The sequence below is a fragment of the Ursus arctos genome, unplaced genomic scaffold, assembly GCF_023065955.2.
Source record: "Ursus arctos isolate Adak ecotype North America unplaced genomic scaffold, UrsArc2.0 scaffold_2, whole genome shotgun sequence".
Taxonomy (NCBI): domain Eukaryota; kingdom Metazoa; phylum Chordata; class Mammalia; order Carnivora; family Ursidae; genus Ursus; species Ursus arctos.
Genome location: NW_026622874.1, coordinates 2,522,161 through 2,541,198, shown reverse-complemented (window position 1 = coordinate 2,541,198; position 19,038 = coordinate 2,522,161). Strand labels below are relative to the sequence as shown.

Genomic DNA, 19,038 nt, shown 5'->3' with positions numbered 1-19,038 from the left:
TATGAAACCACAATTGAACATTTATTTGTGAAATAGTCAATATATGCTCTATTAGTGTAACACTTGGCCAAAATTAGTCAGGTATCTATACCTATGTATCAGGGTATCAACTGAATAATTTTTTACATTGTTTTGCTAATTAAATATATTTTAATTACCCTATCTTACTTTTATTTAATAAGCTACCTTTAAGAGAAATGTGATTGAATGCTAATCTGGCCATTCTGTTTCTATACAAGGAGTTAATGAGCTTTAAAAAAAATGCTAATTGAGGTCATTGTATCTCTAACACTTATTCACCTGAGGACTTCATTATGTGGCAAGTACTCAGTAATTTGAATACACAATGAATGACTTCACTGTCAATGATAAGACTAACCCTGGCCTAACCAGTACTTTATGCCCTGGGATTTTGTTTGGTCAGGTAATGAAGAAATACCTGTTCTGGTTTGCTTCTAAGATACTTTAGGATAGTGAGGTGGTGTGATTACCTAATTCGTTGTTGGGGCCTATTACTACATCTAATTATAATCATAAGTTACCTGGAGTCTATACTTTTCACATGTGATTGTTATCGTTTCTTCTACCAGATAATATTAAATACATAACTGAGAACTATGTATGTATGTATAGATTAAAGCTCAAAAATAAAAGCTACCCATTTGGAATCTGACCATTTTTATGAATTTATAAATAGTATTGATATCCTAGTATAATAAACCTTGAAAATTTAGAAATGACGTGGTCTTTCTTAAACTACTCTTAAAGACAAAAAATGAACTAGAAGATTCTTCAAAAAGCTACCATTTTAAAGCACCTTTATCCCTTTATTATAGCCGGTTGTTTAAGTCATCCATAAATATTGTCTGTATTAGCTATTATTTTTAAGCCATCAGTTTTAGACATTCTGTTCTTGAAAAAGGCCCATTGTAAGCCTGACTTCAAACAGAGACATTAATGCCCTTATTCACACGGTATCTGTGTATGCGTTAATGATTAGATATTTTTAAGCTTTACCAGAAACTATACAATCAAATTACTATGGTCCCTCAAAGTTGATTTATAGATATCTATATATCTATATATCTATATCTATATCTATATATATATATATATATATATATATATATATTCTAGGATATTGCCATTGCTCAGAACCCTTCTTTTGGATTTGCCTTCAGACCGTTTTACAAACCGTCCATGAAAATGTCTTTGTGAATATAACTCATTTTTGGTTCAAGATCCGTTTTCTTTCTCCAGACATTATTTATAAATGACATTTGACTTTTCCCCAAAGTGAGATATGCCATCATTAGATAAAGATTTTCCACAATGTAGGATGTTGAAAGTGTATACATAGATTTTAAATAAAGGTACTGAGGGCAAATAGTAATAATTTTACATTAATTAGACTTTCAGCAGTTACTTGAATCAGTCTCAAAAACTTGAAAGTAAGTAAAATAAAAGCAAAAAAGTTTACTCCTACAAGAGTAAAGTGCACGCGCTTTGGGACAGTGAAGAAAATAATGTTCACAAAGCCCATACACTTTTACCCTTTGGGAGAGTTGCAGCTTCTTTGACCACAGCTTCTGACTTGGTACAGCTAACCTACCCTAGAAAATACTAACCGGCCTTCAGCATATTTAGGCTAATGATAGACGAGAGAGAAACGTGGTGAGAAGAGTTTCCTTGCGATCTGTTTGTTGTTGAGGACAGAGAAATTGCAGTTCTGATTAGATGTCTCACCTGGTGTAACAGAAATACTAGAAGGAATAATAATTTTCCAGGAAAGAAAATGGTTAACGCATAAAGAGAAGTTTTTAAACTATAACTTAAAAGATGCTGAAAGGATCTGACACAACTGAAGCGCCACATTCTACATGTTGGTACGAGAACTGAATTGTGTGAAGGTGGTGTTCTCACGTTATGTGTATGTGAGGTGTGGGTTACTTGGTCTTGTTATACAGGAAATAGAGTTTAGTTATTTCTGGCTCTTACAAACTGGATTCCTTTTCAGTTTATCCAATATAACAATGAAATAGGTTGTAAAATAGCATGTTTTTAATGAGCTTTGTATTTGAATGAGTGGTCTAGTTGGGTTTTGCGTTCCATCGGCTATCCCTGATTCCTCACTTATTTACCTGAGGGTAGGGATTCCATTAAATGAACACCTGTCTTGTTTTGTTTTTTCTTTTCAGATTGCATTTTGAATAGTTGCTAATTTGAAGAAAGATTTTCACATCTGTTGTCATATCTGATGTTTATAACATTCATCAGTTTTACTCTGCTGGGAGTGCCTCCCAAAACCCCTTCATGTTGGTTTCATTTTCTCCCTTTTTTTGCATAGCCTATTACTTTTTCAGAACATTACTCTTTTTGTGTGCGCTGTTTCTCTCTTCTGCGTCTTCTCACCCCTTTTATGTACCACTTTTTGACAACCAGTCCTCTTGTGTTAAATCACTGGCCCCAACTGGTAACCACTAAATTCATTAGAAACAAACCCACGAGTGTTAAAACTCAACTTGTTCCTTTGGACCTATGCCCTTTGCCCCTCCTGGCCTGCAGGTCTTCAGTTCTGGCTTTGTCTCCTTTGTTACCATATTATTCAGCAGGTATTCAGATTGAGATCTGTAGCCCAGGAAAAGCTTAAATTCAGTCCTGGATGCCAGGGACTGACCTCACCTCCTTGACTAGACTCATTTACACTTCTACAGAAGCCATCGCGTAAAGCCCTCATTTGTGATTCAATCTAAAACATGCATAGAGTAATTCCTGACTTTTCAGTAAATTTATGCTGTAATAATATAATTATCATTTGATTATTTCTTCTAATGTACTTATTTAAATACTGAGAATTCTAAATCATCGAAAAATAATTTCCATAAAGTTTCACGTTGAATCCCTAGTAGGACTATGAAGGGTAACAGAAAACCTCTGTTAGGAACCTGGTGTTTCAGAATTCAGATGTGTTCTAACTTGACTCTATATGTATTATAGAGAAGACAGATTTTTAGCTGGTTATATTTAGCACCCTGCCATTTGCCCAGAAAGTGGTTATGTTTATATAGGATTTCATAGACTATGCTTTGCTGTGATAGGCCTTTAGCATGCTTTATTTAACTTTTGAAGCCACCAGTGTTTAGAGCACAATTATAAGTTTGCAAAAATTCCCACAGCTAGAAAGACACTTGTAGAAAAGTGTATAGTTAATTGGTGGAAACTACAAATTTGTATCTTCTTATTAACATTTTGCATACTTTTTATTGAAAGTATGCTATACTTTTAGAAGTATTGAACATTGTTAAAAATTACAATTCATCACATTCTTATGGCATTTGCAGTCTCTTTTACTGTGTCGTGATAAGCATCTCTGGGATCACCCTTTTTTCTCTTAACCTCTCATGCTAGAAGCAAATTTTTGATTGCTTAAAGAAAGTATAAGGTTTGGAGGCAGAATTAATGTTTATTAATGTTATAAGTACAGACTATCACAGATGACATAGCACTGCTTATTTGTTGAGGCATTGATGAATCATTATAAAGTTAAAATTTGGAGAAAGAAAAGCAATCCCATTCAACTGTTTATAAAGGACCTCATTGTTGGTTGATAAAATTTGAATGTGAGCATTGCAATTGAGGGAAGTTTGCAGAGCCTGTTACTGAAAAGAACATATGACTTGCCTTGAAAAGGGGGAGGGGGGCACAAAACAAATAGGACTTTTGTATATGCGTCTAATTTTCTACATGGGATTTTTTCCTTCTCTATTATGTGGTTTCTTTTCTGTGTCCAGGAAATAAACATGACGATGGTACACAAAGCGATTCAGAAAATGCTGGGGCTCACAGGCGCTGTAGCAAACGTGCAGCTCTTGAGGAACACTTAAGGCGCCACCATTCCGAACAGAAAAAGCTGCAGAAGGCCCAGGCTACTGAAAAGCACCAAGACCAAGCCGTTGTAAGTCAAACTGCTTTTATGATTGCATTCTTTGATGAAGACAATCCCAGAAAAAGAAGGTCATATTCTTTTACTCAGAGTGCGGGAATCTTGTGTCAGGAAACTACTTATTCAACACCACATACAAAACTTGAAAAAACAAAATCTCCAACAGCAGATGCCAAAGTGGTCTCTTTGTCTTTACAGACTAGCTCTACGCATCACAGAGGGGGGCATGGTGTTCCACATGGGAAATTGTTAAAACAGAAATCAGAGGAGCCATCGGTGTCCATTCCCTTCCTACAAACTGCATTGTTAAGAAGTTCAGGGAGTCTTGGGCACAGACCAAGCCAGGAGATGGATAAAATGTTAAAAAATCAACCTACTTCTGCCACTTCTGAAAAGGATAATGATGATGACCAAAGTGACAAGGGTACTTATACCATTGAGTTAGAGAATCCCAACAGTGAGGAAGTGGAAGCAAGAAAAATGATTGACAAGGTAAATAACTGAAATTTGGGGATGGTGGAAGTTTTCTTTTGGTGTATTTGACTGTTGGAAATTATTGGAGGGTCAGCATGAAGTGTTCTCATGCAGTCAGTGGTACTGGAACTTGAGGATTTTGTGGGGGGACTGCAAAACTAACAAAACCAAAGTGCCTTCCGATTTTATTCTGCGTATGTTCCGAACTTTTGCCTGAGTTTCTTACGTAAAGTCCTGTACATTTAAGCTCTTTGGACCTTTTAAAGTTGTGTAAATTTAAGATAGAACTTTAAAACCCGTGTACTTCTGTGACCCTCCTCACTCTGCATTTATATAAAAGCTATAAAACAAAGCCAGGCTGCTGTGTCCCTATTGATATAAACATAAATGTCTGCTGATAATAGTTAACCATGGGGTTCCTGCCCACTAATTTCATGTCTGAAACAGATGAAAGTGTATATGCTTTAGTCAATTTTGTTCTTTGTCCTTATTTTCTTTTCTTTCTGTTCACTGCTGCCTTTGGAGATAGAAGTGAATGAAAACAGAATCAGTTCCATTATGATACTCTGAATTCAGCCACTTTAAGTGTATGCCCAGCCTTGACGATTATTTACATTTTAGATTTGTTCTTTGATGTTCTTGGTTAATGCGTGTAGTAATTGTTGTATCGTTTTAAAAGCAGTTTTTATTGATTTTGCCCATGGTAATGGAAAGTTGACTTTAGAATCAGCTGTTTGTTTTATCCCCTAGAGAAACAGCAGCTTAAGTTTGGCTAAACAATAACCTCTAGTTTAAGTTCTTGTTACTCAAAGAGTGTGATGCATTAGCATCGACCTAGGAGTTTATTAGAAATATCAAAAAATCTCAGCCCTGATCTCAATACACTGAATCAGATTCTGCTTTAAAAGCGAGATCTCCAGGCAATTCGTACGCACCTTAACATTTGAGGTGTCCTAGTTTAGATGACGAGCTTACAGGCGGGGTTGTCAGAAGGTAAACAAGACAAACCTTTGGGATCTGGGAAGATTATTAGGACTTACGTTTACTTTTAATTTTGTAGTGTTTATTTACATGTTGGGGTATGTTGTACAGTGTATGCAGTCTGTCATCACATTGGTACATGTGTGTCATTTCAAAGCATGCATTTATTTGAGGAGCCCACGCTCAGAATTCTTTACTGTCGGAGCATACAACTTCAGACTTTGGAGAGCCACTAATTAGCCTAGGAAATAGATGCTGTGTGAGCAATGTCACAACAGTTGTTAATAAGAAATAGAAAGCAAGTAAGAAACTGATGAATAAAGTGAGTTTCCTGATTATATGAAAAAGAGGTCTAAGGACACAGTGTTAGCACAGAAGATGACTTTTGGCAATTTTGGATTATTTTCATCATTGGGAATTGATAATGATGTTTCTTTCAGGTTATTTTAAAGTTCCACATTTTCCCGCTGGTTGCTGAGAATGAGAATATTGTGGTCTAAAATACTGTAAAATGCAAAATAAAAGGATAGGTTTTGAAAAGGAAAATAGTAAGAAGTTTTAAAATTCAGATTAATATTAAGTTTATCCTATTATGCCTTTGTTTGGTTTATGAATATTGTATTCATAGTGATCGGTGGTTTCTGTGTGAGGTTATTTTACACTGAGGGGTTCTGTTATGGGGCTGAAGAACAGGAACGCTTGCCGGCAGACAGATCTGGGATTAAGTATAAACTGTGCATGCACTAGATAGGTGCCCTTGCCCTGGAGTAAACTAACCTCTTTAAACCTCCATTTCTTTTTTCTCTAAAATGCAAGAAAGTTCACCAGGTCTTATAAAAAGAATTCAGATGAAATATATAAAATGCATATCACAATGCCTGTTTTGTAATAAGACATCCAAAAAAATGTTAGACCCTTACTAGGAGTCTCCACATGTGGATCTCTACACAAGGTACTGATAAATCCTGGAAAGTTCTTTCAGCCTGAAAGAGTCCAGTCTGAAGCCCATGGGGAAGTGACAGTGCAAGGGAGCGGCCCATCCAGAACAGCCGAAAGCCAAGAAAGAAGTCAGTGTTATACACGAGAGTCTTAGGAAACCACTGGATAGAGAGGGTGACCACAAAACCTGGGGTATACCGTATGCCTGCTGTCTGTAATTATCATAAGCCGCCATTTTTCAATGGCAAATTATACAGTACCACCACTATGGAGAGAGAAAACTAAGATTTTAAAGCAGGATTCATTTAAGGGAGTAATGGCAGTGTGTGAATGAGTGGATAATTCAGAGTCATTCCTAGTTTGTATAAACCAGAAAACAAAGCTGCCCATAACTACAGGGAAGAGTCACCGCATTACCTTGTGAATACAAAGAAAAGGAGCTCAGAGTCTACTAGTTGTGGTTAAAGCCAGAAGCCAGATTCAGCTAAAATCAGGCTCTGGGAAACAAAAGCAGGGAAGCAGAAGTCAGATGTCTGAAGGAGATGAGGTGACTTTGTGGGCATGGAGGAAAGAAAGAGTAAGGCTGGCCAGAATCAAGCATAAGCAGTGCTCTGGGAGGGTAGGAGCAGTACAAGTGTCACATCAGATTGCTTGGATAAGTTGGGTGTGTGGACAGAAGTTGGGGCCTTCGGCTCCTTTCCATTTAAATTTAATTGTCATGTGGCCCTGAAAACATGCATGTTGTCTCTTTCCTTTTTTACACCATCATTTGAGAGCTGGCTTGTTTCATTGATTTATTCATGTAAAGGCCTTTATTCGGCATCAACTGTTTGCCACCTTGTGGTAGAGAGAGAGCTTCAAACTGAGAAGACAGTGTTCTTCGCCTCAGGACATGAGTTTGTAGGGGAATGGAAATGCTCAAGTAAAAACATATGAATTAAAAACAGTATGATGAGTGCTTTGATAGACATAAGCTATTGGAGGAAGGGTGCCAGTAGTTCCCAAGAGATAGTTTCCTCTTAATTTATTCACCTGCCCCCTCCCCCATAACGTGCACACGCGTGCACACACACGGATGTAAACTCCATAATCGTGGGAACCTAGGGCCTGGTGTTTTATATGTCCTCAATAAATACTGAATTTATTTGCCAACTGAGCTCATTCTTAAGCAGGTGGAGTCAATCCTGTAACAGGGGTGTTAGAGTAGGGTTTTCCAGAAATCGGGAGCAACCTGTTCCAGATACGGAGCGTGGGAGTGTGGAGGACTTGTTCAGAGGACCACAGTTATTTTAGAGATGAGACCTGACCAGATTTTGAAGGCCCTTGTGTATCATACAAAGGACTCGAGAGTTTTTAATGCTGGAGGAGACTCCCTGGAAACTTTTAAATAGTGCAATGACATCAAATCACTGTCAGAAGTGTGAAGAAGGGGCTGAAAATTGGAAAGGCCAGAAGCAGAGAAGGCAATTAAGAAGCTCCTGGCGTGTCCAGTAGTCAGTTGGGTAGAAAGGTATAGAAACATCTGGGTCTTAGGTAAGAGATCTGGGCTAACATCCTAATTTGGGAAATATTTGAGAGTAGCTCAATGCAGAATAATAGATGAGATTACTTAGAAAGAAGGTATAGAGGGAGAGGAGACAAAAAACGAAGTTCTTAGCAACCCGAACAATGGTGGACAAAGAGTGAGCAAAGGAGGCTGAAAAGAATCACACAGAAGAGACAGAGAAAACCAAGAAAAATAGCATGTTGGACTCAAAACAGAATCAAAAGGAAGTGAGTAAGCCACAGTGTCACATGACACAGCACTGAATGCCTTTTCAATTTTTCCCCAAAATAACATTGTACTCCTGGGCCTAAAGAAGATAATTAGAGCAGGTATTTGTTTCTTAACTCAGGAAAAGTTGCACGCACTTAAAATAGGATCTCTCTAAAGAAATCATCAAGCTAAAATACTATATCTTTGTTTTTCTGTGCTGGTTGTAGTTAAAGGATTTTGAACTGTCCCCTCCCCAGACCCCAAGTTATGGGATTACAGCATTTTGTCCATGTTTTTGTGATGTGTGTTTGTCAATAGGTAGCATTATTTTATGCATTGTCCCCAAATTCACTTCTTATTATATTAACACAAATGCTTGTTATTTATAAAGACCTCTTGAGTTTTATGTCTAAGCTTACATGGAGATAATAAGAAAGTGCTGTTGACTGCTTGGATTAAAGGTAACTGTCTTCCATAGTAGTAATAGCCTCCCCAGCCCTCCCTCCTTTGGCCTCCCTATGGTATCTAGAGAACCCATCATAGTGCCAGCTTTTTCTTCCCACTCCTCCATCAAAACAGACACTGCTGAGGGAAGAGGAGGACGTGAATCAGGGCTATTTCCTAGCCTTCCAAGCTAAGGGAGAAAAACTTGTAGTGAGAACAGAAAGCCAAATATTAAATTAATGAAAAAAAATTGGTCATTGTAGATGGCTTGAGGCTCTCTTTTGAAAAAAGTATTTTTTTATACATTTCATACCGTAAACCAATTCTGCCAGATACTTTTCCTGACCTGAGTTTTGATTCCTGTCCATGTGTCCATGGCAACATACGTCCCCCCAATGCCTCTTATGAGCATATTGTCTTCTCTCATGGGCCTTGTATCTACCCGTGCTTTTCTACAGGCAACAAACAGGTGGTAGGGAGGAATCCAGAACCAGGAAAGCTACAAGACTAGAAACACAGAACGAAGAAAGTCAGTGCTGAGAACCTAGACCCAGCTGTAAGCAGTTTGGAATGGGGATATTCCAAACCCTGAAGTTCGCAGCAAGAGTTTAGATTAGATCCAAGTCAGAGCCAGGGGAACCCTGATAAACCAGAGTCAAAATATAGGGGACCGTGCCAGACAGAACACGGAATGGCAGCGTGTCCCGGCTGCCCTCAGCCACAGAAGCAGACGTGTGTGGGGACTACAGAGTAGGAGATCAACGAAGAGCCTTGAGCAGTAAGAGAGGACCTTGACAGTGGGCAGCATTTTGATTTGGACTTAAGATTTTCTTCAACTTCTTGCCAGTCCGGAAACATTCTGATTTAATGGACCAGAGCAAATAGCAGTTCTTGGCCAGCGAATTCTGAGGGCTTCATTTTTCTTCCTCTTCTACTAGTCTTTCTTCACTAAGCAATTTTTTAAAGAAAAATCTTTATCAGGAGTTTTGGTCACTCTGATTCCTGCTCCTCTCCCCTTCTCGCTCCTCTTCTTAGCATGGGTCAGGTACAGGAAACCCTCCCCTGCTGTGCTCGTCCCCAGAGCTTCACATCGGAACGCTCACCTTTCTTCATTCGGAAGCTTAATAACATTTACGTGGCTTCCCCCTTTCCTTCCTGTGTTATTATGTGAAATCTTATTTATTTTCCTGCTTCTAGGACTTGCCACCTACCGTGCCCTCAGCCCGTAAACTCTGCCTCACTCCTTCCCTCTTCTAGTTCACTGTCAGAGGCTTTCTCTCCCTTCCCTGTCCCAAGTAGCCCTGCTGTTCACCTCTTCTCTCCCCCGTCACATTACCATGTCTTATTTCCTTATAGAACTCCCCTCTAGCTAGTCTACTTTCTGCCGGTTCTTTCTAGAATGACCTTACTTGTCTTGATCACTTCTGTATCTCTTGTGCTTAGAACAGTGCCTGGCATGTAGTAGACACAGTCTCATTTTAATGAATAATGGGAGAAGAAGACTTTGTGACATGCTCTTTCATTTTTGTCAGTATCTGTGTGTGGTTAGTTATAGATTAGATAATTTAATTAATGGATTTATAAATTGGTCAGATTCAGCTAGGCCTCCACAAACAGATTTTCCTGTATTTTTTATTTGCTGAAACTAGTTTGTATCTTGATCCTAACATAACTTGTTAAAATGCATAGTTTAAACCTTGTATGTGTTAAAAGCTTCACTTTGTCAGTATGAAAACTGCGAAAGAATACAGGTTGTATCAGAAGAAATACATAAGTTTCAGGGGAATTGCCTCAACTAGTAGGAGACTGGAAACCAGCCTTTGAGTTTCTAGCAATACCCAGCTAACAGCTTAGCGCTTAAAAACCCGCTTAGCAAGGAAAAGGTAAGATGGTCATTGATGAGCGGCCAGATTTGAGGCATGAAAGGAAGGAATGCGTGTCAAGGAAATGAGCCATAAAGAGGAGAGAAATTGGACATTTTAACTGTAGCTGCGTGAGATTAGACCTGAGCATAATTCAAAGATAGGAAAGGAGGAGTTAATAGAAAAAGACTGCTAAGCAGTGCTGGAAAGGGAAGGGGAGTAGCTATAATACTCCTAAGAAGTGGGCAGAATCAAGGACCACAGGGTAGGTTCAGGGAGAGGGCAGAGGTCTGAGCATGTTTTTACACAGGCAGAAGTAAAAAGAGGATCAAGCTAGATGGTGTCTTTTTTAAAAATTGAGGTAATGTCATTCACATGACGTTCACCATTTTAGCCATTTAAAGTGTATAATTCATTGGCTTTTAGTACATTGACATTGTGCGACCATCAGTGCGGTCTAATTCCACGGCATTTTCTTCGCCCCAAAAAGAGATACCCTACCGGTCCATTTCCCCCAGCTCCGGGCAACCACTAACCTACTTTCCGTGCCTATGGATTTGCCTCTTCTGGGCTTTTCCCGTAAATGGAATCATACACTTGTGGCCTTTTATGACCAGCTGCTTTCATGTAGCCTGTGTTCAGGGTTCATCCGTGATGTAGAATGTGTCCGTACTTTATTCCTTTTTATGACTAGCACACCATTGTGTGGGTGAACCACATTTTATTTATCTGTTCGTCTGTTGGTGGACATTTGGGCTCTTTCCACCTTTGGGCTCTAGTGAATAATGTTGCTGTGAACATGCATGTGCATATGTACATACCATGATACATTATAAAATGTCTCTCTGACCCCATTCTTTTTTCTAATAGTTTTATCTGAATTTTAAGTTTTAAAAGTTGATTGCTATTGTGAAATCACAATGTTAAATACTTAGAACTACTTATTCCATTGACTTTTAAGGGATTTTTCTTTTTAAAAATGAAATTAGATTTTTATGGAAAATTACATGTTTAAAGAAATTCTCTTTTATTGAGTCTTCCTGATTTTGTTCCCTGATGTTAGAAGCTAGGATTCTGCATAGTTCTTAAAGTATGCGTCAAGTGATTTCATAGGCCATGGGAACCTTTGCTGTTGATTTGAACTGGTAGAGACCCTGCTCTCTCTACCCAGGAGGTCCTTGCCCATTGAGGAAAGAGCTATTCCGATCATCTGAGGTTGAAACTTGAGTGCATATTTACTAGACACTTCGCAGGTGAAAAAAAACAATGTCAAACTTTTCACAGGCTTGGTGTGTACTGCACATAGTGACCTTTATCATCTGGAGAATGTTTCATTTCTTTAAATTTAAAACTAAAATTTAAAAATATAGTCTGGTTCTTAGAGAAATGTTTTACCTATAGAGTGCCCCACATGGTTCAGGTGACATTCTCTTTTCTTTACAAGCCTCCTATGTTAGACCTCAGCTCTATGGCGGCTAGCCCAGTAGCCTGCAAAGATAGTAAGTACACTGCCTCAGGAACAGGTTTATTAAAATTGTTTGGAGTAGCCGCTGAGATACAGATGTGAAATCCCAAAGTGAGATGCCAGATGTCATTTGCACACATCCCAAGGAAAAGAGAGAGGACATGTTCCGTAATTCTTGGAGTAGGATGGTGAGGGAAGTGCTATCTTCTTACCCAGGCCACAGGAGGGAGGAGGGGTCACAGGTCACTCCCCAAAATAGAGCGGCATCTGCCTCGGTCAAGGGAGCTAGAGGCTCCCTAAGGTCCCTAACTCTCCACCGCTAAGGTGAGTGAGTTATCTTTAAGCATCTGCCAGGCCTACAGAGCTCAGATAGTACAAGTTCAAAAGGAAATGTTCGATTCCCATCCACTCCTCCTTTCTTTTGCTCCCACCTGGAAGAATTAGAAACTGACTGACAAACTTGGGGTGAGAGGAAGCATAACAGTTAGGTGTCTGATCTCTCTCCCTTCCTCAGTCTAGACTTTCAGCCTAAAAAAAGCCCCTAGCTGAATGAGAGAACCTGATTTTGTAGAACTGTATCAAGTTGGGTAGTGTGATTGAGCCCAGGGAAGGGAAGAGAAGCATGAGCCTGGGTTGACATACACTGCGCTTGTGAGATATCTTTGAGCCGTCTATGAAGAGAGGTGACAGGTGAGCAGCTGTGGGGTGGAAATCAAAGGGAAACCTTGGATGTGAATGAAATCATCTAGGGACAAAGCCTACCATGAAAAGACGGGAAAATCTAGCAAACCTGGTCTCAAGTCTCATCCAGCTGTTGGATCATAGGCCAGATTCTATATGCTTTTTGAAATGTGAAAACTCTAATAGCTTTAAAGCACATGGACACAGTATAAGATGTTTATGTCCTTTTTGTTTTCACATGAAAGTTCTCACAGGTGGATGTTTTTGTAGCAAGACACAAAAAGGACGATAGGGATTTCAAGCTGGGTAGACATTGCTCTCATTAATTTTTCAAAAAACTCAAAAAAATGTAGGTAGCAACTTGGAAGACTTCTTCCCCCCATAGTCGTGCTTCAGACCCTGTCACTTGTTTGGGAAGCAGAGCGTGATTTAACTGCTGACAGGTGTGTATGCATAGCTGGCTCTGAGGCTCTACAAGCAACCTGTAGAAAGTCATCTGAGTATTTTCTGCACAATGTCAGCCCCCCTTCCCCAGAAGCATCACTTCTTTCTTCAGAAAATCACCTGAGATCGTTTATAAATTAACGTGCCAGATAGCACATGCACGTCCTCACACGTGCACGTTTATCTTTTACTTGCAAACTGGAGTTACAGTTCCCCCCGGTAATTGTAAAAATAAGGAAATAAATCCCAGTAAATTTGGAGGTCAGTGACTTGACTTAGAAATAATTTTAAGTTTTTAGGGGCGCCTGGGTGGCACAGCGGTTAAGCGTCTGCCTTCGGCTCAGGGCGTGATCCCGGCGTTGTGGGATCGAGCCCCACATCAGGCTCCTCCGCTTTGAGCCTGCTTCTTCCTCTCCCACTCCCCCTGCTTGTGTTCCCTCTCTCGCTGGCTGTCTCTATCTCTGTCGAATAAATAAATAAAATCTTTAAAAAAAAAAAAAAAAAAGAAATAATTTTAAGTTTTTATTTTACGTCAGCCCCAAGTAACTCGAGTAGCTCTGATTTGCTTTCTTTTCCAGTGGGACTGGAGGCAGAACACGTGGAACAGTATACACAGCATTTTTTACTGGTGTTAAAATTTACCAATTCTGATGATTAACAAAATGAAACAGGTTTTTTTTTCCTTCTGTAAACCGTGCTTTCGTGTATTAAAATCCGTATTTGATTTAAAATTAGCAATATACAATTTACTTTTAAAGCAGAGATAATTCAAATATTGAGTGGTTCAAGAGATATTAAATCACAATTCTTGAAAACTGTAGTAATATTTGAATTAAATATTAAGTAATAAGGCCATCTAGTGGTAAAATTTCCAAGTTTTAGTGAATTTGAAAATCTCATGTCTCCTTTACTAAATGTGGGCTTCAGAATTTATCAGGTATACTGTATGATCATTAAAAAGCTTTCTAGAAAATAGTTTAAGGTGTTTTTCCCTTTTTATAGCAAAGAATGCCCTTTGGTTATATCCTAAAGATCCTTTCTACAAAGCACTAATTCAAACACATAATACTTTTTTTGATTATAGTAATTAGAGCCACAAGTAAAATCTATAAATAATAAGCGTTGGCAACAAGAAACGTACTAGTAAAATGGAATGTTAAAGTTTATGTAGTTATAACCTTTCTCCAGTCTGTTAGGCAGATTCTAGCTGGTTATGTGCCAGGAAATCAGTAAGACTCAGATCATGCCCTTGATCGAGCACCTGATTATTGGTCTCTGTATTTAAATATTCCACAAGTGTTGGCCATAGTCAACCTGCTTAGTGAAAATGCTGATCTGTGGGAAGAGACCCACAATCTGCCTTTCAAAGGCCTTTCGATGAATTTTTAGGCAAGTAAAGTTTGAAGATCATGCTGTACTCCGTACAGAGATCATACAATCAGAACCTGATATATGGGACCTTAGAAAATTCCAAGTATAATTTGAATCCATGTATGTCAATGTTACATATTTGTTAGGTAAGGAGCCAGGGAAATCAGCCGTATGTTTATAGTTTTGCAACATGCTTCTCATAAATAATAGAGCAAGAGACAAGCTGAAGACAGCTGAAGTGGTATTCTTTCCTAACTCTGCATTATTATAATATTTAACATTATTAATTTCTTTTAACAAATCAGTTGTAATATCCTGGCTATTTATTTTATTATCAGACAGTACTTGGCTAAATATTAAAAAGGACAGTCTCATTTATTATGAAGTAAGCTGCCACAGCCCAGTTTTTCTTTCTGACTCTGGCTTTGGCTGGATGTTACCCTGTCCTTAAACATGTTTCCCTTGCTAGTGAACTACCTATCGAAATTAATTCAGAATATTTTTATTTGCCTCTGAAGTTACTGATACTATTCATAGTAATCTGGTGCTCAGACTTTTCATTTATAAAATAATTTCTCCTCCTAGGTATTTGGAGTAGATGACAATCAGGATTATAATAGGCCTATTATCAATGAAAAGCATAAAGATCTGATAAAAGATTGGGCTCTCAGCTCTGCTGCAGTAGTAATGGAAGAAAGAAAGCCACTGAGTACGCCCGGATTTCACAGCTCAGAGGTACATGTCCCTTCCTCATATGTAACTTTTACACACACAGGTTGTTAATTTTCATCATTTTTGTAATTATATTATTTTAAGTAATTGATATATCCTCTTGAGAGTTCTTCTAAAAACTAAATTCTCACAAATTAATTTGTTTCTAATAAAAGCCTAAAGCAATTTTGCAGTAATTTTGTTTCAGTTTTTGTTGTTATGTTCTTTTAAATTATGTTATTGTGCTCATCAGTGAAGGGAAAATGCTAATTTCAGAAAAGTTGATGAGTTACATACTCACTGCTCTGACTGGCATTATGAGATAAAACAAAAAACAGACTGCTAGAACTTCCTAAGAGGGGATGTGTGTAGCACGGACAGGTCTAAATGTCATGCCAGACAGATACAACTTACATACCTAATAAGTGTGGGCACGGTGCAGCCCCGGCTGTGATTCGGATAACATGAAGTTAACCAAGGATGGCCTGGGTAACAGAGTTAGGGAGTCAGTCCGGTAGAGGAGAGCAGGCGGACCTGAGTGCGAATCCCAGAGCGGCCACGTTGAGCAGCGTGCCTTTGTGTTGGGCACTTCCCGTTTAGCTGCAATTGTCTCATCTGTACGAACGGGATTGTTGATAGAGCTTATTTACAGGGAGTTCAGTGAAGTCTGAGGCACTCAGCAGAGTAACCGCCCAAGATTTATGCCCTCAACAAATAGTCCCGTATTGGAAATGATATTAGGATGTCATTCCACGTTGTTATGTCAAAGAGAAATGTGAAGGTGTATGTATTAATTCATTATAATTTATTCAGACAAAAAGAGCTAACATCCAGTAGGGCTTTCTTGTGCCATTTTACAAATAAGGAAACTGAAATATGTAGAAATTAAGTTGACAAAGGTCATAAAGCCAAGTGCCTTGTGGAACCAGAGTTTGAACCGTAAGAGGCCTTGTTTTCTTGAGTCATTCTCTGCCTCATTATGCCATACTACCTTTTAGGAAATGAGGTGATTTAAAATACACAAATGGTAAATAAATATACAAATGGTAAATAAAACAAAATCTTAACATATAAATAAAACACATAAATAAAATGTTACATTTGTATGAGATATAAATAAAATATTTCAATAGACCGGTAAATCCACCTGTTTTTTTATTTATGTTAAAATTGTCCGTTAATGGTCTGCTTTTTCCTGAAAGCAATTATGTATTTTAGTGTTCTTTTCTCTTCCTTAATCTTAGAGAATTTTGATTCTAGTTTCTGTTTTATAAGATGCTTAATTTCCTTACTGAAAGTAAGTGGTACTTGTCTGCGGCGCAGTGTTTTGGTGTCCTGATTGCTCTAGCAATGATTCTGATGAACATGAACTCTGTAAGACTCCCTCTTTCTGTCCCTTCAGCCCATGCCGAATGGACTTCCTGTGTAGCCCCAATATGTGCCTCCCTTTGAAGGAGCCACCTAAGCAGGCCACGAGAACCTTCACAGGACAGTTCTGTCAGTCAGGGTGTCGGGGGCTCCGGGACCTCCTTCATGCTGAGAACTGTGGGCAGTTAGCGCAGAGTCTCAAAAGGGGTTCAGGGGTTCAGCAGGCTTTGGAGGAATCCCTAGGCTTCACTGTATGTATGTCACATGTGTACTTACTACTTTAACCTATTCTTGAAATCATTTATGTAGTCTGTATGAAATATTCACTTCATCAGTTTTTAGCCTGTCATCCCTAGTACAGTAAATCTGATACTTAAGGTATTGTTTTGAATAATTCATAATATGATTTTGGTTATATAGCCTTCCAATCCTTAGTTGTCATTCCAGTCTCAAAATCAAGCCTTGACTTGGATTTTTCATGAGGGAACGTATTTTTTTTTCTGTGCTCCTTGGGCTCCCATATTAAATGCCTAGATTGTCCTGTATATTACCAGTATACGTATATGTATATACCGGTATATGTCCATAAGTCTGTGGAGCCATATCATGAATTAAATTCCATTTCACACTTGACTATAGCGATTCAAAGAGCACTTGCCTTCAGGCCAGATCTAGACGTGCACCAGTCTAGATTCAGACTAGTTATAGAAAAACCCTTAAAGGTTGAGTGATTTCTGGCTTCTTCTGGAAACAGTCAAGTGTTGTAAAAAGAAGCCTTAAGCTGTGGGTTACTTTTTGAAATCCCTAAAGACATGATCTGGCAGATTTAATACTCCTTGGGACTCTGGGACCAGTCTGATTCCGAGAAGCACCGAGAGGGCCAGAGAACCTTTAGAATCCCGTTCCAGAGAGCAAAGTAGAGCCGGCTCTCCCCATGTTGTCGTAAGGCTGCAGAGACAGACCAGACTCGTCCCGCCGCAGTAAATGTGAAGCTCTAAGTGCTTATTTTAGTGCCATCGTTAGTATTTAATACGTAGAGAAAATTATACTATATTTACAGTAATAATGAGATGTAGTTAAAAGGGGTACCTAGAGAATCTTCATTCTATATATGAGGAAATTTAATTAATGACAATATGGCAATGTGAGGTTTAAATATGGCTTCATATGACAGGATAATGTGACTACACAGAACTCTCTGACTAAATAGCCTATGATTTCATTCCTTTATTTTTCTTCTTTAGGAAGGCACATCTTCATCTGGAAGCAAACGCTGGGTGTCACAGTGGGCTAGTTTGGCCGCAAATCATACAAGGCATGATCAAGAAGAAAGGATAATGGAATTGTCTGTACCTGTTCCTTTAGAGAATGGTATTTGCTCTCTCTCTCTCTTTTTTGTGAATCATACATTAGTATTTTTTAAAAACGAACTAAATCTATATAGTGAGAAGTGAATTAAACCTAAATAAACATAATCACATATTCTCATGGTTATACTACATTTTTATGATTTTATTTGCACTAATAATGCAGATATCATTAAAATATAACCGAACTGAAGATAGGAGATAATTTGTAGGTGAAACACATAAACATGTATACAAGTTTATATATATGACGTATCTAAAAATGAAAATTTTAAAGTAAGACTAACAATAGTTCCAAATTATAACATTAGTTAATATCATTAATACAACAAATATTTTAGTGCTACTTTGTGCATTTAAGTAAAAATATTCAATACAATTCAATAAAAACTAATACACACTTAATTTACTTAATATCTTTTGCAAGTCTGTGTGTTGTGATTTTTTATTGCCTTCTAACAATATTTCTGTGAACTAAAATAAAAAGTTTCTTTAAAAAAATGAAAATGAAATTTTATGCCTCTAATGATTTTGTTATTATGTTCAGTTAATTTCATTCTTAATTAGAAATAAAACCCTCAAGGATAATTTGCATTTGGATTTTTATCTGCGTTCTTAATTTTGTTATTGTTGAAAATGGAAATGGAAATTTATTGTCTCTGGGTTATGGCACCCCAAAAGTACGGTTTAGGAATTTTGTAAACATTACTCAGCAAGTATTTGAGCAAGGTACATAGCAATGTACTAGAAAAGCTATATCACTGATTCACTGTAGAAATTAGAAGTAATCGATAGTATTACCAAGAATCTTTGGAAAAGACTGAGTGATTTACAGATTGATTAACATAAACTGGTCACCGGTTGGGAAACAAGGAACCCAAACAGAGGTGTCGAAGGGGGTAGGTAAACTTCCCAAGAATCCATTATGAAATTAGTCAGTTTAGCTGTAGAAAGCAAGATTCTACCCTTGTTATAAAATATAACAAGCCAGCTGACCCTTTATTATCTCATTTCAACATGTTTCATCATCTTCCAAATTATTTAGATAAGCTGATGAATCAACTTACATCCTAAAATATCCTTGTTAAACAAATTCATCGCATGGGTGTTAGGAGCAGGACAGTGTGAGAATTGCTAGAAAAATGCAAGAAGATAAAATAGCGAGTACATTTAGGAGCTTCTGGTAGCACTACGGAGATGAGACAAAAATACAATAATATCATGACTAATCA

General features: G+C 38.0%; 1 protein-coding gene across 15 annotated transcripts in view; it reads left to right on the top strand.

Annotated features, from left to right (window-relative positions):
- CEP170 (centrosomal protein 170) overlaps positions 1-19,038 on the top strand; it is a 119,865-nt gene that overhangs the window by 72,447 nt on the left and 28,380 nt on the right. For 11 of the 15 annotated variants that reach the window (XM_057315021.1, XM_057315014.1, XM_057315013.1 and 8 more), the window contains 4 exons: positions 3,792-3,955; positions 4,142-4,435; positions 14,946-15,095; positions 17,684-17,810. In XM_057315021.1, coding sequence (XP_057171004.1) covers positions 3,792-3,955; positions 4,142-4,435; positions 14,946-15,095; positions 17,684-17,810 — 735 coding nt within the window. The remainder of the gene's footprint in view (positions 1-3,791; positions 3,956-4,141; positions 4,436-14,945; positions 15,096-17,683; positions 17,811-19,038) is intronic. The other 4 variants (XM_057315020.1, XM_057315019.1, XM_057315018.1 and 1 more) reach the window with 1 other exon arrangement.